At 39.1% G+C, this 22500-nt stretch overlaps 1 protein-coding gene across 1 annotated transcript in view; it reads right to left on the reverse strand.

The window, feature by feature from the left end:
* acsf3 (acyl-CoA synthetase family member 3) overlaps positions 1-22500 on the reverse strand; it is a 44869-nt gene that overhangs the window by 3718 nt on the left and 18651 nt on the right. Inside the window, exons 8-9 of the mRNA XM_046841088.1 lie at positions 1791-1925; positions 1554-1665 (exon numbers count right to left, since the gene is read on the reverse strand). Coding sequence (XP_046697044.1) covers positions 1554-1665; positions 1791-1925 — 247 coding nt within the window. The remainder of the gene's footprint in view (positions 1-1553; positions 1666-1790; positions 1926-22500) is intronic.

A 22500-nucleotide genomic window follows, 5' to 3' on the forward strand; every position in this document is an offset into this window, starting at 1 on the left:
AATAAAAAAGGTCAAACAAAAATGCTAACTGCATTAATCTCCCTAATATATATATATATATATATATATATATATATATATATATATATATATATATATATATATGATGTGATATGAGTGATAGAAAAAGAGAAAAAAATCATATGGTATTGGTAAAAACAGAGGGTACAAAAAAAAAAAGAAGAAAAAATAGAAAAGAAAGAAAAAAAGGGGAGAAAGAGCCGGGGGGAAAAGTCAGGCCTCGCTACGTGATGAAATGATGGACTCTATATGAAGAATATCTCCAGTGTCTCCTGCCCTTTGTGAGCAGAGAGCCATTTTGGTTGCATCTCTTTATTCATGGCTGGCCGACTCCACCAGCACACAGCTGCTCAGATACACACGAGGAGCTGCGGATGTGTGTGAGGAGAAAAGTGTACTCGCTCAAAAAGCTGTGTTCGTGAACATCCACATCGATTTGGCAGTGGCCCGGAGGGACCGTCAGCCTGCTGCATGATTCAACACGTTCCACACACTGACGCAAGCTTGCGCACCTCAGCACACACACGCACACACTCACAACTCCAAACACACTCCGCACGCTGTTTTAACTCGGCGCTGTTATACGTCGAAATAAACACATTTCATCATGGCCGTGTTTCATCAGCTGACAGATTGAGATTGAGTATTTGGAGCATGAGAAAGAAAAGTTAACAAATGCCTACAAGAACTTTTTAGAAAAAAGAACTTGTGTGCTATAATACTGAAGATCAGAGGTGAAGGTACTCAGATAAACTGTGTCACAGCAAACCCTCAGATAACTTCAGACTGAATCTGGACAACTGAATCTCCTTCTCTTATAATGCAGAATCTTCCATTAGGAGAACTTCTATCAGCAGATCATTCAGGTGCTTGTTCATTCCCATCAACATCTCAATTACTGCATTTTGCCCCTGGCAGCTTTGCCCTTGAATGCCAAGTTGCCCAAAATAACTGATCCAGAATTCAGCAGGGCTCCCAATGCATTCCCACCTGAAGTAATATCAATTATATATATATATATATATTGCAGTGGGGTGAAAACATTACCAATAAAACAGCAGACTTGAGGTGAAATAAAGTGGAATGTTAGTGCAATATGGATTTGACCAGTAGATGGTGCTAGTTCAGCTACTAAATTATTATAATAGTTACGTACAATGTTTTGTTACTCAGTCATGGCAGATAAACATCACTCTGGATAAAGATCTTCACAGAGTATTGATACAAGCATCTCTTCTTCTTTGAGAGTTTTTCTTTACATCTTATTTTAATTATTACATTGTTTTTAGATTGAATCTTGTGAGTTTGAATCCTGAGCAAAATCGGCTCTAATCTCCTCCAAGTGAAAGAAAATCTAGAAAGAATGCAGAAGAGGGCCTGAGCAGCAACTCAAACTGATGTATCGGGTAGAAAGCACATACTAGACTTCTTACTCACGGGTTTGGGACGGGTGTATAGTAGGGAAGTGAGATGAATCAGAAAGATGATGTTAGTTTAGAAACTTTGGAAGATGTGGTTCAGTAAGTAGTTACCTGGCCCAGGCTTTCAGCTCAGAAAGATCAATCATCTTCCCATCCTTCATCTGCACAACAGCTACAACCTTCTGCCCCCAGGTGGAGTCCGGTGCCCCGATTACAGCCACATCTAACCAACAGAAAGAACCAGCTTGAACGCCTTCATTAATTCTGTCATTAACTTCTTTATATACTTTGCTGTTTATTTTGTTTATGGTTTCATCACGCTGTGGCTCTTTTTCCAAAGTCTCGTACCGTCGATGTCAGGGTGAGCCAGCAGGTGGCGCTCCACATCCAGAGCGCTGATCTTGTAGCCGCCGCTCTTTATGATGTCTACAGAAGTTCGTCCCATGATCCAGTAGACCCCGTCTTTGTAGATCGCAGTGTCTCCTGAAACGATAACAAAACTTTTTATTAACATCATCCAGGATACACGCAAAACACAAGCTACAGGAACTGGATAATATACTCTCAAAGCAATAGTGTTGAGCACACTTCTGCTACCACCACTCAATCTACCATAAATACTACCACTAATACCATTACCACGACTACTAATAATACCATCACTACTAACAATACTGATACTAATACAACTACCACCACCAATACTACTACTGCCAATAAAACCAGTACTATCTCTACCACCAATACTAATACTGCCAATAAAACCAGTACTATCTCTGCTGCCAATAAAACCAGTACTATCTCTACCACCAATACTAATACTGCCAATAAAACCAGTACTATCTCTACCACCAATACTACTACTGCCAATAAAACCAGTACTATCTCTACCACCAATACTAATGCCAATAAAACCAGTGCTATCTCTGCCACCAGTACTAATACTGCCAATAAAACCAGTGCTATCTCTCTGCCACCAATACTAATACTCAAATAAAACCAGTGCTATCTCTACTACCAATACTAATGCCTTGATAAAACCAGTACTATCTCTACCACCAATACTAATACTGCCAATAAAACCAGTACTATCTCTGCCACCAGTACTAATACTGCCAATAAAACCAGTGCTATCTCTCTGCCACCAGTACTAATACTGCCTTGATAAAACCAGTGCTATCTCTGCCACCAGTACTACTGCCAATAAAACCAGTGCTATCTCTGCCAGTACTAATGCTGCCAATAAAACCAGTACTATCTCACCAATACTAATGCCAATAAAACCAGTACTATCTCTGCCACCAATACTGCTGCCAATAAAACCAGTACTATCTCTGCCACCAATACTAATACTTTGAATAAAACCAGTGCTATCTCTGCACCAATACTAATACTGCCAATAAAACCAGTGCTATCTCTACTGCCAGTACTAATACTGCCAATAAAACCAGTGCTATCTCTGCTACCAGTACTAATGCTGCCAATAAAACCAGTGCTATCTCTACCACCAATACTAATACTGCCTTGATAAAACCAGTACTATCTCTACCAATACTAATGCCTTGATAAAACCAGTGCTATCTCTACCACCAATACTAATACCTTGATAAAACCAGTACTATCTCTACCACCAATACTAATACTGCCAATAAAACCAGTACTATCTCTACTACCAATACTAATACTGCCAATAAAACCAGTACTATCTCTACCACCAATACTAATACTGCCAATAAAACCAGTGCTATCTCTGCTACCAATACTAATGCCAATAAAACCAGTACTATCTCTACCACCAATACTAATACTGCCAATAAAACCAGTACTATCATTACTACCAATACTGCCAATAAAACCAGTACTATCTCTACCACCAATACTAATACTGCCAATAAAACCAGTACTATCTCTACTACCAATACTAATACTGCCAATAAAACCAGTACTATCTCTACCACCAATACTAATGCCAATAAAACCAGTACTATCTCTACCACCAATACTAATGCCTTGATAAAACCAGTACTATCTCTGCCACCAATACTAATACCTGCCAATAAAACCAGTGCTATCTCTGCCACCAATACTAATACTGCCAATAAAACCAGTACTATCTCTACCACCAATACTAATACTGCCAATAAAACCAGTACTATCTCTACCACCAATACTAATACTGCCAATAAAACCAGTACTATCTCTACCACCAATACTACGACTATAATTAATACCAATAGTACTACTACTGCTAATACTACGAGTACAATAATATCAGTACTACTACTCCAAGTACCACGATTAATACTAATACTATTTCTACAAATACTAGTAACATTAACACCAATACTACTACTTCTAGTACCTACTTTTATTACTAATACTACCAACACTACTACTACTACAGCAAACACAACTACCCATACTACTAAAATAATAAATACTAGTACTACCAATACTACTACTACTAGTGCCTCTACCAATACCACACTACTAATACCAGTATGATCTCTACCACCTCCACTAATCCTACTACTACCAATACTGCCAATAAAACCAGTGCTATCTCTACTACCAATACTACGACTATAATTAATACAAATATAACTACTACTACCAATGTGACTAGTACAATAATTAATACCAGTACTACTACAAATACTAGAACCACTACCACTAATATTACTACAACAATAATTAAAACCACTACTACTGCAGTACCACTACAGCCAAAACTATCGAGTATTACTATGAATACTAGTAACATTAACACCAATACTACTGCAATACTACTAATTCTAGTACCACAAGTAATACCACAACTACTATCACCAATACCAGTACTACTACTACTAACACTAATGTTAATAACACAATTACTACCACCAGTACTAATACCTACTACTATTACCAATTCTACCATTAATACTACTACCAATACTATTAGTACTATTAATACTAGAAACACTACTAATACTAGAAACACTACTAATACTAGAAATACTACTAATACTAGAAATACTAGAAACACTACTAATACTAGAAACACTACTAATACTATTACTACCATGAAGAAGTTTGAAAAAAATACCAGGATGTACAACTGTGTCAATGAAACATTACAGTAATTACATTACAGCTGAAAAATGTGACAATAGATCATGATATTGACACACACACACACACACACACACACACACACACACACACACACACACACAGTGTGCATTAATCAATCAAAGTCATTTTGAGAAATCGTCTTTTAATCACAGTACCAATCCAATACTTCTGGAGCATACAAAACGTCAATATGCACACACCCACACCCACGTAACACACACACACACACACACACACACACACACACACACACACACACACACACACACACACATCCAATACTTCTATAGAGATCAATATGAAGGAAATCCTTTTGAGGGGACTTTAATGAGATCTGTAGAAAATCCTGAACCAGTCGAGATCATACAGAGCTGGTCAGCTGGAAACTCCTTAATTATTCTCTTACACACACACACACACACACACACACACACACACACACACACACACACACACACACACACACACACACCATTGTAAGGTTGGTTATAAAAAAAAAAAAAAGAGGCACTCAGGCAGCAGAAAACCCATCACACACTAACGAAAGAAAGTGTAACACCTATTTCCTCTCTTTTCACAGTACAGAGGACTGCTGTGTGTGTGTGTGTGTGTGTGTGTGTGTGTGTGTGTGTGAAAGAGAGAGAAAGATATGAGACTTGAAACATGAGACAAGAAACCTCTCTACCTAAACTCTATATCACAATCAATTCTGTTTACTATCTAAATGAAATATGTAAAGCTTCTGCTCCACAAACCTCTAGGATCAAGACTGGGGAAACCTGGTGACTAAGACTCAAGAAACTTAGGATCCGTCTGGATCCAGAGAAATTATATTGTTTTACATACAGTACACACCCCATCGAAATCACCTTACTATAATAAAAATAATGAAAAAAAAAGGTACTCCACGTAAAAAATTTTTAGGCTAAGAGGAAGTCTAGAACAGGTCCAGAGCCTGATAGAAAAGAAAAGAAAAGAAAAGAAAGATGCTTTATTCTTGTGACAGGTACATTACAGAACAGTCAAATTCTTTCTTCGCATACCCCAATGATGTTAGGAATCTAGGAGCATGGCAGCGCCCCCTGGAGCAAGCTATCATCTTTAGGGCCTGTATCTTATAATAGGTATTAAATATTATAAGTACATGGTGGTATCCAAAAGTTATGAGAGCTCTGTTTAGAAAGTAAGGAAGTACTCAATTTATCTACATTTACACACCATAGTCCCCTTGCACAGCAATACAGTGATGTACACAGGATGATGTCTTTTGGCACACTGACTTATGAAGTTCGGTGCTCCCTGTGACTGTGCAAACTGTTGCCGTGTTACATAACTGATAAAAACTAATTTTATACCACCAACTCCTTCCCACCACGAAACAACCCTGATGGTGCAGTCCAAAATACTTTTATTATAAGTTAGTGCACTCTGTCTAGACCCGGTTTTGTACATGCTGAAAGGGACTGTAGGTCATAAGTACATTCACTGTCTGACTGGGAGAAATACAGGTCACTTAAAGTAGGAGATCCAAACCCAAAGCCCCTGTGCACAAGCCTGGAAGATCTCCTGCTGTAGAGCTCTAAACCCTACTGAACAATGATTTTACATTTACAGAATTTAGCAGATGCTCTTATCCAGATCGACCTACATCTATCTCATTTACAAAACTCGGGATTTAAGGAACAGATGACATTTGAAAAACAGCCTACAGAAATTCTGCATTCGCATATTAATTATGCATATATAATAATCAAAACTGTGCTGGAAAAAAAGGAAGAATTGCTGGTAAATTTACACCAAAAAACAATTTAAAAAAGGAAACCGTCCGGACTGAAATTGCTCCGGAAACATAATATAGATTTTTGCATTCGTTTCTACTTTTATCTCTTTTATCGTTCTTTGATACTGATGCTTCTTCAACGTGGCACGTAAAACCATAGAAACTGAAATCCTGGTGAGAAAAGGGCACTTAAAGGCTGATGAGGGGACTCACATGGGGACAGAGCAATGACGAAAGTAAAGAGTGGAAAAGGAAGAAGGATGAAAGGATGCAGGAGTAAAGGAAAGAAAGCGATGGAGTGATAGAGAGGTGCTGGAGAGCATGATCATTATAAGCAGCAGGCTCCAGCTATAGTGGAGTGTGAGAGTGAGTATGTGTGTGTGTGTGTGTGTGTGTGTGTGTGTGTGTGTGTGTGTGTGTGTGTGTGTGAACACTGGAAAAGCAGACCTGCCCCCTATGGGTGTCCACTTCAAACAGCTAAAAAAAAAAAATATGTTCTGGAATATCAGATTATCCGAAGGATATCAGGCTTTGAATCAGATTTCATTGGACACACCCAATGAGACACTGGGTGTTGGAGGAGCTCACATATATCTCACTGAGCAGCTATGTGGTTAGGGGTTTGTGCTATGATACATAATTAATGATTCATTGTATGTATACTATATGAATGTGTCCCGAGGCCACGCCTATTAAACTGTGATTGACAGGCCGATAGGCCACGCCTTCTTATCTCTCGCAGCTGGTGGCCTTTTTTCCAGCTATGGTTTTTCAGTCCATGAGTGTAAATCATGTGACTCTGTAACACGGTAGTGGCGTTTCAGAGTTTTATCGGTGCGGCATCGACCACGGCCAACGTAGGGGTGTAAGAAAATATCGATACACACGAGTATGACGATATTTTGTTAGCCGATACTGTATCGATTCTCAAAAACTCAATATCTATATTCAGACTGCAAGACAGATAGCCGTCTTTTTATCTCTGAACTTAAACAGCGACAGGACGTACTAGCATAAGGGCACAGCGCTAACGTTAGCGTTATTATCCACCTGTTTCCTAGCGGCGCTGCTGTAAAAAAAACTATTACGGGTATCACCTCCGCCGGAAGTAGCAGCAGCGTTAACAGAAGAATGTTAAAATGGCGTCAGGAAAAACATTTGTGGTTGCATTTATAACCAGATGAAGTTTAATTTGTGGCTTTGCAATATTAACAAAGCTAAAGTTCGAGTAGACTGCAACCTGCCTGTCCTTTTTTAACTGCATTCTCTACCTTTATAGAAGAAATAATGGTCTTGTTTTTTTCTTTTTTTAGATTTTTTGATGTAAAACAATAGTTAGTGCTCAGATCATGCATCGTGTACTAACCTAATACTACTAATAATATTAATAATACAATTTATCATCATTAATCCCACTTCATATTAGTCTTATACATTTAAAAATGTTGAAATTAACATGCACAATGATAAACACAAACTCTTGGTACTGAGGAGTGATACGGGTAATAGCTGGCACAGGTTTCATGGTATGAGTGGGTGTAAGGCGTTCGGGTTTGCGGGGTCGTTTTAGATGTCAAGATTTCGATGGCATCGTCACTTTTGCGAACGATTGAAAACGACGTGTAATGTTTTCAGACGAAAAATATTTTCTAATTAATCTGGATTTGTGCGTGTTCTGGTTTAAAAAAACAAACAAACAAAAAAAAAATAATAATATATATATATTTGCTGAGGTTTGCATATGGTGGTGTTCATGAAAGATTTTCTAAAATTACATTTTAATCCTAAAACATGAAAGAGATCTCAGTATCGCAACATATCGTATTGTGACCCCTGTATTTCTTCCCCTCCTTTATATTGCTCCATATCTTTTTATCTTCTGCGAGACCCCTGGGTTATATTCGATAAACTGTCCCTCTCTCTCCCCCTCCATCTTTTTTTCCTGACTCCCCCCCCCACCAGTTCCCTCTTCCTTCTCCGCTGAGAAGCCCGGCGTCAATAGAGGGCCCATCTGTTCCCATACATCATGCTCTTCATTTCAGTTTATTAGCCGGGATAAATCATAAATATTTCATTATACATCACGGCGGCTGTCGCCGCGCCGACGCGATTTATCACGGCCGGCCCTCTCGCCGCTCGGCGTGCAGCAATAAGCTTTCCAGTCTATTAAACAAGATTGATACAGTGTGTAAATTTAGATATTGGGAATTTCTTCACACACCACTGCTTCTCTCTGATAGGCTCGTGGAGGGGGGGGGGTGTTGGAGTCTGTGTGTGTGTGTGTGTGTGTGTGTGTGTGTGTGTATAAAAAGAGAGATGAAGCAAAGAGAAAGCAAACAAAAAAAAACAGAGGCAGTAGCAGAGTCGAGGGAGACACGAAGGAGGACGACAGAGAAAGAGAAAACAGAGCAGACATGATATTGAATAGGAAGATAAAAAATGGAGAAAGGGAAGAAAAATTGTGGATGGAGGAGAGAAAGATAGAGACAGTAAGATGGGCAAAATGGGAAAGGAGGCAGAATGGTAGAAAGGGTAAAAGGTAGACAAGAGAAAGAAAGAGAGATCGAATGAAGGAGAGAAAAGAGAAGCAGGGACAGATGGAGACAGGAAGAAAAAGAAAGTGAGTTGAAGAAAAGAGAGATGGAGAAAAGGACAGATGAAAGAGAGAGTGAGAGGGAAGGACAGAACTAATTGAGAGAAAATGAGACAGAACAGAGAGGTGAAAATAGTGTCAGAGAGAGAGAGAGAGAGAGAGAGAGAGAGAGAGAGAGAGATATTCTGGGAAGAAATGAGAGGGAGGGAGAGAGTGGACTCAGTCTGTCCATGGAGACGGGGCGACACCCACAGTCTGAGCTGCACTTCCTCACTGAAGGCACCCAATAGAACCACATTCAATCCAAATTCTTCACCAAAATAAACCAAATAATCCACAATTTTTTAAAATTAAAACTACCTCTTTTTACTATTCCTTTTTTTATATAATAACTGCATAGTTTTTATTATATTGTTTTAGTCAGGGCTGTTATTAGATTAAAATATTTTATCGCATATTTTTATCTGTTTTAAAACTTTTTATCAACATGAACATGAATTTTGCAAATGTAAGTTTATTATCAGTGAAACCGAACTCAACATAGAGCATGAAGACAAAATATTCTTGTAAATGTTTTAAAGTAATTTTGGTGTTTTAAATAAAGTAAGTCATCAGGACACCAAACAGAACTTTTTTGCTATGTTTCCACACGGACGATTTTAATTGCCGGATTTCGGTGCTCGGCTTTTGAGACTCGGTGCAGCAGTAAAACAAATGTTTAATGATTAAAAAGAATTTTCCGGTGGGTTTTTAGTAAAGAAAGGATGTGGTGAAAAAAACGTGTTGCATTGAAGGTTTTAATTTCGCCACTTTTATATTTATTTACTGATGTTTTTTATAAAAACGGTCCGACAGAAACACGAGCTGCGTTAATAAAACTAATGGCATTAAAATGAATTCGCGTTAACGTGTTATTGACGTCTTAAATTTGACAACCGTAATTATAGTATATTATTATTATAGTTGTTATTTCTGAATGACTGGTATATCTGAGGTTCTGTGTCTGTTCTATGCTTTGGCAATACGAATGTCCATATTTGTCACGCCAATAAAGCAACCGTTGAATCTTGATTGAGAGAGAGAGAGAGAGAGAGAGAGAGAGAGAGAGAGAGAGAGACCTAATCAAGAGATTAGACAGAACTAATGGAGTGAAAATGAAACAAAACAGAGAGCAGTTAGGTGAGAAAGAGAGACAATGAGAAAGAAACACAGTCAGAAAGAGAGAAATGGAGAGAATACAAGACAAAGGAAGCATCTTGAAACAGACAGAAAGAACGATAGACTGAGACAGGGCGTAAAAAAAATAAAAGAACGGAGGATGAAGTAAAGAAATGGCTGAGAAGAGAATGTGCCCCCCCCCCCTCCACCCCATTTCAATACCACACCCAAACGAGGCATGACATCATTCAGTCACACTCTCCTAATTCTCTTCTAATGGAAATGAAATGGAGGAACGAAAGCCTGTTTTACATAGGGGCGAAGATAAGATGGCTAAATGTGTGTGTGTGTGTGTGTGTGAGTGAAGTGTGTGGCCATGCATTTAGGAGGCTGTTCAGCCTATAAAGAGATCCATAATGGCTCTGTGGAGGAATCAAAGGTCACAGGAAGTTTTCAACCTGCAGGTCAGGCGTCTTTTTTGAGGTTCTGACACTGCGTGTGTGGTGGTGGTGGTGGGGGGGCAGGAGGTGAGATGGAGACTCGGCTATGATTAGTGGAAAGGAGGCTGATGGGACTTGTGTTACACGCAGGCAGTGATTATGTGTGTGTGTGTGTGTGTGTGTGTGTGTGTGTGTGTGTGTGTGTGTGTGTGTGTGTGTGTGTGCTGTTGTTATGGTGGAAGGCGATACGCTCCAACAACTTTCCTAATTAAAATGATAAGAAGCCTTATTGCACATGTGGCCCTGTTTTCTTCGCCTCCCGCTGCTCTGATGTGTTTAAAGAAAAGCTGTCAGACGTAGAAAGCGCTGGAACTCACAACAGCACACAACAGACCTAAAGTTCAATGCGACGCATGTAGCCGAAGGTTTCAGATCGCACACTGCAACAAACACATAGGGGTTTTAACGCCATCTGGTTCACGGCGCTGAATTCAAAAGGAAAAATACCAGGTATATTGGGTGTGTAATATAATCCGAAATGTTCTTATTGTGCGAGAGGGGAACCAGACTTAAAAGGGAACCCATCCTTATCCTCTACACCAAATGTCTATTCATTACAGTTCCATCATTGTTGATGTGGGCAGTGACTAAACACAACCTGTGGTCCTGAGCACATTGTAGCAGACTGCTGATATTAATTAAAGTTCAATATATCCTCGAAGTTCTTGTGTTGCTCAGTATTCTCTTTAGGCTGCACTGGTTTTGCATTGGATATCTACCTAAATCATAACTGGCAGTTATCAACCCCCATAACGAAAAAACCCCTGACCTCGACCCCCGTCAGCTGTCCAAATACAGGCCAAAATCCAACCTCCCGGAAAAGTTGTAACACAGCAGTTCTGCTCATTAGTGATGAGATCATTTTATTGACTTACCGTATTTCTCGGACTATAAGCCGCTACTTTTTTTCCATGTTTTGAACTCCGCGGCTTAAACAACGAAGTGGCATATTTATGAATTTTTCCTGGGTTTTTCCCGGTTTCACAAACTTCAAGCCAAAAAACTGAACCCCATAACATTAGACCAATGAAATTTCCGAACGGAAACGAAAAAACGCACCTCACCTGTGTTCTGAGCTGCACGGCATCGGGAGAAAAAAGTTTTTTTTTTTTAAACGCACGACGATGCCAAAAGATAAACTCCCGAAGGGAAATAGTTGTGAAAGGAAGGAGGAAGACAGTGAACAATGACTTTCATGGTCGGCTACTGTTTAGATACAAGCCGTTGTAACGTGTTGAGTCTGGGTGAAGGGAGAGCTCACTAAGTTCAGTTACAACAGAAATCATATAAACACAGACAGGTTTCCAAAACTCGTGCTTTTTTATTTTTCTTGGCAACAGCGTTACGGGTTAGTCAAAGAAACTTAGAAATGAGCATCAGAAAATAATAAGGACATATTCCTCGGCCTTGCACGCATGCAGTAATACCAGAAGAATGAGGTGGAGGCTATTCCCAAAATACCGCTCTGCTCTTAAAGGAAGCACTACACTGTGTAACAGACACTGTCTTTCATTAAAGCCTGTGTAAAGTACATTAGTGTAGACGGCTTATAGACAGGTGCGGCTTATTTATGTAAAAAATAAAAATATTTGTAAAATTCAGTGGGTGCGGCTTATATATGGGTGCGCTTTTTAGTCCGGAAATTACGGTAGTTCTTTGAATCTCGTTCATCAAAATTATTGACTCTTTTTTTGAGCCGTTCATTACTACGTTCCTTTGATCAGAAATAAAATAAAATGTTACATATTCAATAAGCAGATCACCAACACGTCAACATACACCAACCTTTACTATAGTTCCAATCATTTATATATGAATCACTACATAGCGTCTATGGGAGTCACATGACAAAAAAATGTGAGTCGGACTAGAGGACCTGAGAGACCAGAAGAGTGGAGAGCTGAACTTCTCAATTCTCTTTCCTGGACATAACCTACAGAGATTTTGCGAAGCTTTGCTCACACGCGTCGTGTAGAAAATCGCTCTTTGAGACGAGTCGTTCAAAATGAATCAAATAAATCAATGAATCAAATGTTATAATATGACACTGTATTATAAAAGAAACTGGGTAGAAACCCACAGATTAAATAATATAGAATACTAAAGCACAGTGACATACTGAAGTGTGCATGGAATATTATGGAAAGCCAATAGAATACTAAAGAGTAAATTAAGAGTGAGGTGATCATGCAATGATGCAATTCATGACACACACATACACACACACACACACACACACACACACACACTCCGGGTATGAATGTTCAGGGTATGTGCTGACACGCATACAAACAAAAACACACACCATTTTGCTGCGAGCTCAGAAAGTGGATGAGTTGACAGCTCCGGAAAAGGGCAGTGTGACAGAGGCCATGTTCTACGTCCAGCACTCTTCCACATCAGTGCACACACACATCGCTCTGACAAGGCGCTATGCTGTTCTTCTAGGTGTTACAATCCCACTGGAGTGTGTGTGAAAGAGAAAGAAAGAGAATGACAGCATCCTCTCTGTAAGGGTACATACAGACAACCCAAATCATTCCCCCTCAGCAATATACACTCCTTTATGAGGGCAAATATCCAATAACGGTGTAGCAAATGTCACCCTACTCACCATACCATACATTTAAAAAATCAAGAGCATGATATTGCATACTGATAAAGGTGACAGAAGTTTTCCATCTCAATACACAGCACTAGAGATCGACCAATTAATCGGTTTTGCCGATTAATCGTTGATTTCTGGAATTATCAGTTATCTGCAAAAAAAACCCAATTTTTTTTTTCATGTGTCCAGTGCTGAAGCGGCTGAGAAGGTCTTCTGCCCCTAGAGGCGGATCGCTGACACCACGTGCTGTTCGTTTTAAATCGTGAGACGGCGTGCTGCACAGAGAGCGCTATATTATATTTATCATGCTATCATTTATTAATGAATATCTTCATATTTATTTCATTTAGCACATTTTCATGAGATTGACAATTTGATTGCTGGAACTATGAGCAAATATCTATAACAAGTTTTTCCGTGTTGCGTTATACAGTATGAGAGCGGCCTCTAGAGGCAATTTACTGCCGTTATGTGCTGTTTAAGTGAAGTGAAGTCTTTTTTTATTCATTTTGGATGTGTTATTTATTGACTGTTTTTCATATGTCTTTTATTTATCTCAATATTAATTTAATTCATATATTCGTATTTATTTTATTTGGCACATGTTCTTGAGTCAGTACTGTTTTACATGTAGTGTTATGTTTGTTTGAATAATCAGTTATCAACAAGTACAATCCAACTTAGCTATCGGTATCGATACTATCGGTTGACCTCTAATAAGCACTACTTCACACTGCTGTCTATCATCAGCCCGTGTAAACATGGATGTGTTCAAATTTAGAGGTCGTCCGAGTCGTCATTTTGCAGAATTATCAGCACCGATAGTTAATTGCTGGAACTATCTGCAAAAATCCATCGCAATAGTTTTTCCGGGTCGCGTTATACAGTACGAGAGCGGCCTCTAGAGGTGAATTACTGATGCCACGTGCTGTTTATTAGAAGTGTTTTTTGATTCATAACTGTTTTTATTTATTTGAAGTGTTTTATTAATTTTTTTGGTTCAGTCTGAATGTATCATATTTTTTAGCATTATTAATATAATTCATGTATTTATTTGATTTAGCACATCATGATTCAGTACTTTATTTGTGTGTAATAAAATACTATTATTAGAAGTACTATTTTACATTCTTTTTAGTAACATATTATATATTTTACTATTTTACATATATAGTCTAATCCACGCGCCTTAACGTTACACAGGCAACACAAGCGTGTCCCAATTTACGGATTATATTTACTAGAGTATAAATACACGCTACACACAAACTAACGCTATGAACAGTTCCATGCGGCTGTGTTCCAAACCATTGGCCTCATTCAACACATGGCAGGTCAGAGTGTGGACTGAGACAATTACGAGACCTGGGAGTCCAGAGCAACATCATGAAAGAAGTTGTGATTCATGTGACGTTTTCTAAATCCCAACATCACATCAAAGAAGTATGAAGTAATAACACACACACACACACACACACACACACACACACACACACACACACAAACGAAACATGAGCAGAGCTTAAAATTAGCTTATCTTGTCTAGATGAATGAAGATGATGCTGATTGATCCCTCTAAAGAAGTAGTAAAGTGCGTGAAGCACACACGCACACACACACGCACACACACACACACACGCACGCACACGCACACGCACACATGAATATTAATAGCGGCGCTCAGGCGCAGGCGACTCGCTGGAGGAGCTAATGAGGATGAAGACGTGACGGACTGAAATCAGCAGCTCTGATCAGATTGATCTTCCAGAACTTTTGCTCTCTTTTTGTCGCTTGATTTTTTTTTGGAGTTTCTAATTAATACATTATATGAAAGAGCTCTGAAAGACGGATCTAACTTGTCTGATAACATGCAAAGACATGAGGCTCTGTGTTAATAAGCGTGGTTTTTATCTGCACCATGCTTGCTGAGAAACATGGAGATCGGATTTCACCTCTGTATGCCTGATCTCACATCAGAATTTCAGCTCCAGGATTCCAGATCAGATGATAATTTTGGACAGAAACAGTGGGGTGATTTGTTACGGTCTGATTTTTTTTCCATTATAAAATCTTAATGATCTGAACAAAGCATTGTGGATACTTCACCATAAGATTGGACTGTGCTTCTTTTTGAACATCTCATTCCACATTTGCTGTGATAATAATATTTACTCCTCTGGGATGATGTTCCACTAGATGTTGTGGAGATTTGTACTCATTCAGCCACAAGGTAAGTAGAGGAGGAAGTGAGAAGGCCTGGGGTGCAGTCAGAGCTTGATAGCAGTAGATCTTCATGGAGTTGGCTTTGTGGACATTTGCATTTTCACGCTTGAGCAGGTTTGGATCTCCTAATTGTCCAGGTGATAAGAAAATTACATTTTGCACAATCCTATAAGCACATATAAGCAAAATGTCGGGTGTCCTAATACTTTTGGGCAGAAAAATGTATAAACAGTCGTTCCTTCATCAGGGTCTAATCACAGCTGAGGTAAAGAGATCTCCGGTAACTTTCAGAGCACAGCAGCTGAGCGTCAGGGAGAAACGCTGAACCTTTCACACTGTAATAATCATTCATTCACTGAGAAGGTGTGGGTGGGCAAAGTGGCACGGGGGCGGGGCTGCAAGCCGTTAATCCCACTAAACCTCTACGTGCGAATTCAACACGAGCCAAGAGCCGTCCACCTCCATACGCAAAAAATAATAACAAACAGGAAAAGTAAACTGTACTGGGAGTCGGTCATGTAGTCGAGGTGTTCAGGATTTAAGTTCTTCTAGGTGTATATGTGTGTTTGCGTGTGTGAGTGCGTGTGTATGTACATTATGTGCATGAAACCCTGTGTATATGGGTGTGTGCTTAAAACTTGATGTGATATAATCGATTTATCGTTCGTTACATATTTGCATCACGTGAATTTATTTCGATATTATTAGTAGTAGATGTGCTAAACTTTTATTATTTACAAAGTGAGCAATCATTTAAAAAAGATATTTTTAATTACTAAACACTGATGCGCAGAGTCTCAAATCGAGCACCAAAATCCTCCATGATGTGCACATCCGGCAATTAAAACCGTCCGTGTGGAAACACAGCAAAAGTTCAGTTTGGTGTCCTGATGATTTACGTAATTTAAAAACACCCTCATTACTTTAAAACTTTTACCTTTTGTCTTCACGCATTATGTTGAGTTTGGTTTTACTAATAAATATTTGCACGTGTGTGTGTGTGTGTGTGCACTCATATACGTGTCAGATATTTTCAGGGTGAATGTATATGTGTTTGTTTGTATACATGTAAATCTTAGTTTGTGTTTATACATATTTTGCTATGCATGTATGTGTACATATATATGTATGTCAGTGTGTATAGGTGTGTGTGTGTGTGTGTGTATATAATATTTGTGCTTGGTGTGCTCAAAACAAAGCAAAGCTCATTTTCAGTAGCTACATGTGTACACAATTATACAACAATCCAATACACACACACACACACACACACACACACACACACACACACACACACACACACACACACACACAGCCTTTCACTGAAACTTTTCTACGCTAGCAGAGTAGCTTTCTTTCAGAGCCAGGATAAAGCGACCCAATCAATCCCTTCATCCAGAGTAAAGTGCTCCTGCTTGGCTTTCCTGCATCACCTGCCCTGGAGCAGAGGCGGCAGGATGGACAGGAGGGAGAAGATGGAGAGGAGGCCCGTGGACTCAGAGTATACCCAAGGGGAAGTGTGATTTGATTCGAGTCAATAAAACCACTACAGTCCATCCATCGTGAAGTGCTCGCTCGTCCCCCAGCTGAGCGTTCTGCTCTTAATTACCCGAGCCGAAATAACACTCAATAATGCATGGGTTTCTGTTATGGAGCGGATAAAACCAGGATCATCCAGGTGTCAGCGTTACCTGCCTTCACGCCTGAAATCACTCAATCGCGGAAAACCAGTGACCGCTTTCGATCTAAAAAGCGATGCTGAAGGTGAATGGGGCAGATGGAGGGGTTGTGGAGGGGAAAGAAAGGTGGAGGAGCAACCATCCAGAAAAAAGACGGTGAATGGAGATATTGCCTTGATTATAGGTGCCCCAGGGGAGAGGTAATCCTCCTCAGAAAAAGGAGCTTTAGGTAGATTCATTGGTCACATGGAAAGAAGAGAACTCACACAAGGGGTTTCTTACATTCTACAATTAGATTTTATGTCACCCAAATGAAGCTAATGTAGTCCATCCAGGAGGAACTTTTATTTTAATGCATCTTCTCATGGAAAGGTAAAGATAAGCCAAAATGAACAAACTAAGAAACTAGAGAAGAAGAAGAAGAAGAAGAGGAGAAAAGCTGAAACGGCTGAAAGGATGAAGATTACAAAAAAAATGACAAAAATTCTCCTTCCATCACACAGGAACTTGGAGGAGAAGATTTTGGAAACTGGATGTTCCTCAAAAGAACTCTGTAGAAAGCTGTGAACTTGTTTTATTAGAAGTGATTCCACACAGCAATGTTCTGAGATTGGAACTCACTGTTGGCCCACAGACGTAGTGATGGTACAGTGGAACTGAAACTTCATTTAAACAATTTTATACTTCATTTAATATCAGCTGTTTATTAGAAGTAAAAGTACCTTCTGAAATGTTTCGTTTTTTCCCCCCAGGATTCGTCCAGCTTTTCCTTTTTTTGGCTTTAATGTCTAATTTATATTGCATTTATTGAATCAGTGTGGTGTTCAGAGGTTGGGCCTTGATCTCAGAGTAGATTAATGAAGGAGCATCTTAGGAGCTCGGACAGATACATGAATCTATAAATTCAGATCCAATTTTTATTTTATTGCCCAGCAGTGTTTTATGATCTACAACCTTTTTTGTGGGCATGGACAGCTTCATGAAAAATATAATTTATTATATTTAATCTCACACACACACACACACACACACACACACACACACACACACATATATATATAGTTATAGTTATAGTTCATCTGTAAAGTATTCACAGCGCTTCAGTTTTTCCGTATTTTGTTATGTTTCAGCTTTAAGCACACAGACCAGATAACAAAAGAATGACTACAGGAATAAAGCCAGACTTGAACCTGACCCGACGCTCCCCATTCAGCCTGATGGATCTTGAGAGGTTTTGCGAAGAAGAATAGGAGAAACTGCCCAAAAATAGGTGTCAAGCTTGTAGCTTCAAACTCACAAAGACTTGAGACTGTAATTGGTGCCAAAAAAGCTTCAAGTATTGAAAACTTTGTACATGTGATTTTCTTTCATTTTTTTATTTATAATAAATTTGCAAATATTTCAAACAAACTTCTTTTACATTGTCATTATGGGCTTTTGTTTGTAGAATTTTGAGAAAAATAAAGAATTCAATCCATTTTGGAGTAAAGCTGTAACATAACAAAATGTGGAAAAAGTGAAAACTGTGAATACTTTCCAAACGCACTGAAATAATGACCCCAAACACACTAAAATGACCAAGTCAGGTACTGATATACTGTAGGTGAGTTGAGGAGGTCTGGGGTGCAGCGTTCACGTTTATTCCAAAGACGTTCGAAAGAGTTGGAGCTCTAAAGCAGAAGATCTTCCACATCTTCCCAACCCATGTAAAGCAGATCTTCATGGAGCTGAAGTTGTGCACAGGGGAATTATCATGCTGGACAAACAATGTACCATTTATTCCTTCAGTCTACAAAGAAACAGGAAACGTCCTAATCTGGCAACCCCAGTGTAGAAACCACAACGGTAACGATGTCACCCTCAGAATGCGCAAGATTTACTCTAATTGCAACTAATTAAAGAAAAACAATGGATTATGTCCAGGATTTTAGCAAAAAAAAGTGTAATTGCTAAAAAAAAAAAAAACAAACAAACAAACAAGCAGAAAAACTACATACTCCAGCCATTCATTTTTCCCACTGTTTCTCTTGGAGAGAAGAAGAAACTCTGATTCTCTGTAAACTCATAGGAAGCGAAGAGTCACCTGATAAATAACGTTAATCTACTGCTTTACAATCGTATGTCTGACCATGTGATCTTTTCTGTGCTATTATGTCTGTTAATCTTCTTTCCTTTAAACTGTGGTTTGTGGTCTTTTGTTTGACACCACATGAGCAGCATGTATGTAAAAATCTCCACACTTCCCCACTGGGACCATACTGCCCCTACTACCACCCCTTCTACTGCTGAAAAATCCAGAGTAAGCAGAAGAACAGGACACACACTACGGTCAATAATCTGAGCCCATCTGTCTCCGGCGATTCCCCAATGCCACCGTCTGACCTCCGCTCGGAGACCAGAGAGGAGTGGTGGAGCAGCTAGTTAACATCCTTCCCTCCTCCTCCTCCTCCTCCTCCACCTCCTCATCGCTCCTCAGCTCTTCGCTTCATCCACAGCGGTTATTTATGAGCCCTCGGTCTAATGCGTGCTCCCCAGGCAGTGCTTGGTCGAGCACAGCCAACTTTTAGCGTGCCTCTATTATTCATAAGTATGCGCGAGCAGCATTTGGAAAATTGCTAATGCTTTTCCTCTACGTCCCCTCCCCTCCCCTCCCTTTACTTATATATTTATTTATTTATTTATTTATGTATTGTTTCCCGGTGCGTTATTCATTCCGGGAAAGATTCTCTTCCTCTTTCTTTACCCATGAGCTCTTTCTCTTTTTGTTATTTTTTATTTTTTTTTTCCCTCTGTATAAATAGTTCCAGACAATCAATAATAAATAATGAATTTTTTTCCTCGACTCGAAGCTCAGACTCCACATGGTACAAAACTCTAATAAAAGCTAAAAACCTGTACGCCAAAAATCTTTTTTTACATTTATTTTTTTATCCTGCCTAAAAGGTTTTCTCTAAGTCATATGACACCTGATGTAGAGCTGTAGAGTGTTTCTCTTTTAATCGTAGTGAAAAACTACATATATTCAATCAAAAAACATTTTGAAATTCCATTTGTGTAGAAAAGATTTTATTCTTATTACAACTGTTGATTAATAAATTATAGATCAGTTATCAAAGATCAATTATTGTACATCTTGTTACTATATACACACAAAGGTTTGTAGACACCGGTGTGTAAGATAGCTATGTGCTTCTTTATTCCCCACTCCATTTACTGAAAAACCTCCACTCTTCTGGGAAGATGTTCCACTAGATTCTGTGGAATTTCGAGCTCATTCATCCACAAGGATTTTATTCTCATTATAAAATCCTCCCTTAGCATGAAGAACAGTTTTTCACAATTTCAGCACCTGGACAGTTCTCCAATCATTCAGCTGAAATACTTCACTGTGTCTCTCGTTAAACTCATCAAAGATGTTCTTCACTAGTTGGAGATTTTCTGGTTCATCTCAGAGCAGTTCAGTAAGATTGAGGTGCGGTGACTGGGCAGGTTTGCCCAGTCTTTAAAAAAACGCTCACAGCGTTCGGACATTTCCGTTGCTTCCGCTCCTGTTGTATTATGAAGTCGCTTCCAATAAGCTGCAGTCAAGATGGAATTGGAGCCATGTTGGTTCAGGATTCCTTTCACTTTCTCCAAACGATTAATCTTTTACCTCCATGTGTGAGTGTGGGGGTGAGGGAGTCTGATCACATCATCTCTCCTTTTCTCCAGCTTACACAAATTCTTCTGGTGGAGACACAAATGTCCCAGAACTTTCTTCCATTTATTTATTTTTTGGTTTCATTTCCATGTTTCACATCCACTCTTTATATATTTATTGCACTGCTTCACTGGTCAAAATGTTTCTAAAATCTAATATTGGATTTTCTCCCATCAACATCTTTAGAGACTTTCTGCTGAGCAACACTGATTTTTTACTTTTTAAGCGAACACTTGAGGACGTCCAGAAGAGCTGGACCTTCTCATACGACCCTCAGCAGCTCCTGACACCTGACCCCTCCGTGCCATCACCAACATACAGTTCAACATCAAGCAAAACATTTAGAGATGAAGAAATAATGAAGAAAATCCAGACACAAACTCATAATACTTTGGATTCTTAAGTACTTTTGGAGGTAAATATTTCTGTACTTTTACACAAGTGAAAGTTTAAATGATGAAGTTTACTGGAGGAATATTTTACTGAGTGGATCTACTTTTACTCAACTACATGCTTTTTGAACTTCAGTTTGTAAACTGTATTTACTCTGGTTATATTTGTGCAATATTAAGTTTCACTTGATCTTATTGATCATTTGTGACAAATATGTGGGGAAAAAAAAGGTAAAGGGTAAATATTTCTTCATTGCAACATACACACCGACTTCAAACCCGGCACTAAACGACAAGAAGAAAGGGAAGCATGTGGAAACGTTGAGCAAGAAAAAAAAAAAAGAGACAGAGAGGACGGGACGACACTAAAGAGCACATGGAAAATCGATGATAACGAACGAGTGTGACGAAAAGTGAGCGTGCGACGGAGTGACAGATCGTCTATCGAGATGCCAGTCAGAGCCGGTGGCCTTCCGCACACCATTAAAGACAGAGTCGTGTTATTGATCCCATTTCTCTCTCTCCTCTCGTTTTTATCCGTGTATTCGCCCTGTCTGTTCCACTACATCTCTCTCTTTTTCCTTTTCTCGCTCTGGGAAAACGGTATTGTACTGTAGGAACAAATAATAATAATAATAATAATAATAATAATAATAATAATAATAATTTGCATGAAGAATAATCATGACACATTTTTCTATTTGATTAACTGCACACACACACACACACACACACACACACACACACACACACACACACACCCCAGGATGGAAGGCAGAAATAAAAAAGTAAAAAATGAGAGCAGATTTGCAGAAGGATGGTGTTATATTATATTTCAGACTGCACAGACAGGTGACAGGTGAGGAGAAGTGACGAGGAGGAGGAGGAGGAGGAGGAGGAGGAGGAGGAGAGCGATATGGAAAACTCGGTGAGAATTCAAATCCCTATACAGAATCACTGCAATCAAACTCGATGAAACCGTTGGAGCCAGTCGTGTTATTAGAGCATCGCTACTCAGTGGGGAGAGGGAGGGAAATTCCTTTTCTTTTCACACCGTTAAACTGCAAAAAATCAGTGTCGAAATATACGAAATAAACGCATGATATAAAAAAATACAGACTATAAACAAGTCAAATGATCTGCCAGGGCACGTTGAATTGCAAGCAGTCGATTTAGTGTAATTAAGACTAGCTTGTTTAATAAAAATTTTAAAAAGTGTAAAAAGATCTTAAAACCAGAGCTACTAAACAAGAGACGTCCTCTTAATTTAAACGATTATAAGTTCTGAATTAAAATCAGACAAAGAAT

Source organism: Silurus meridionalis, chromosome 26 (assembly GCF_014805685.1).
Source record: "Silurus meridionalis isolate SWU-2019-XX chromosome 26, ASM1480568v1, whole genome shotgun sequence".
NCBI classification, from domain to species: Eukaryota; Metazoa; Chordata; class Actinopteri; order Siluriformes; family Siluridae; genus Silurus; species Silurus meridionalis.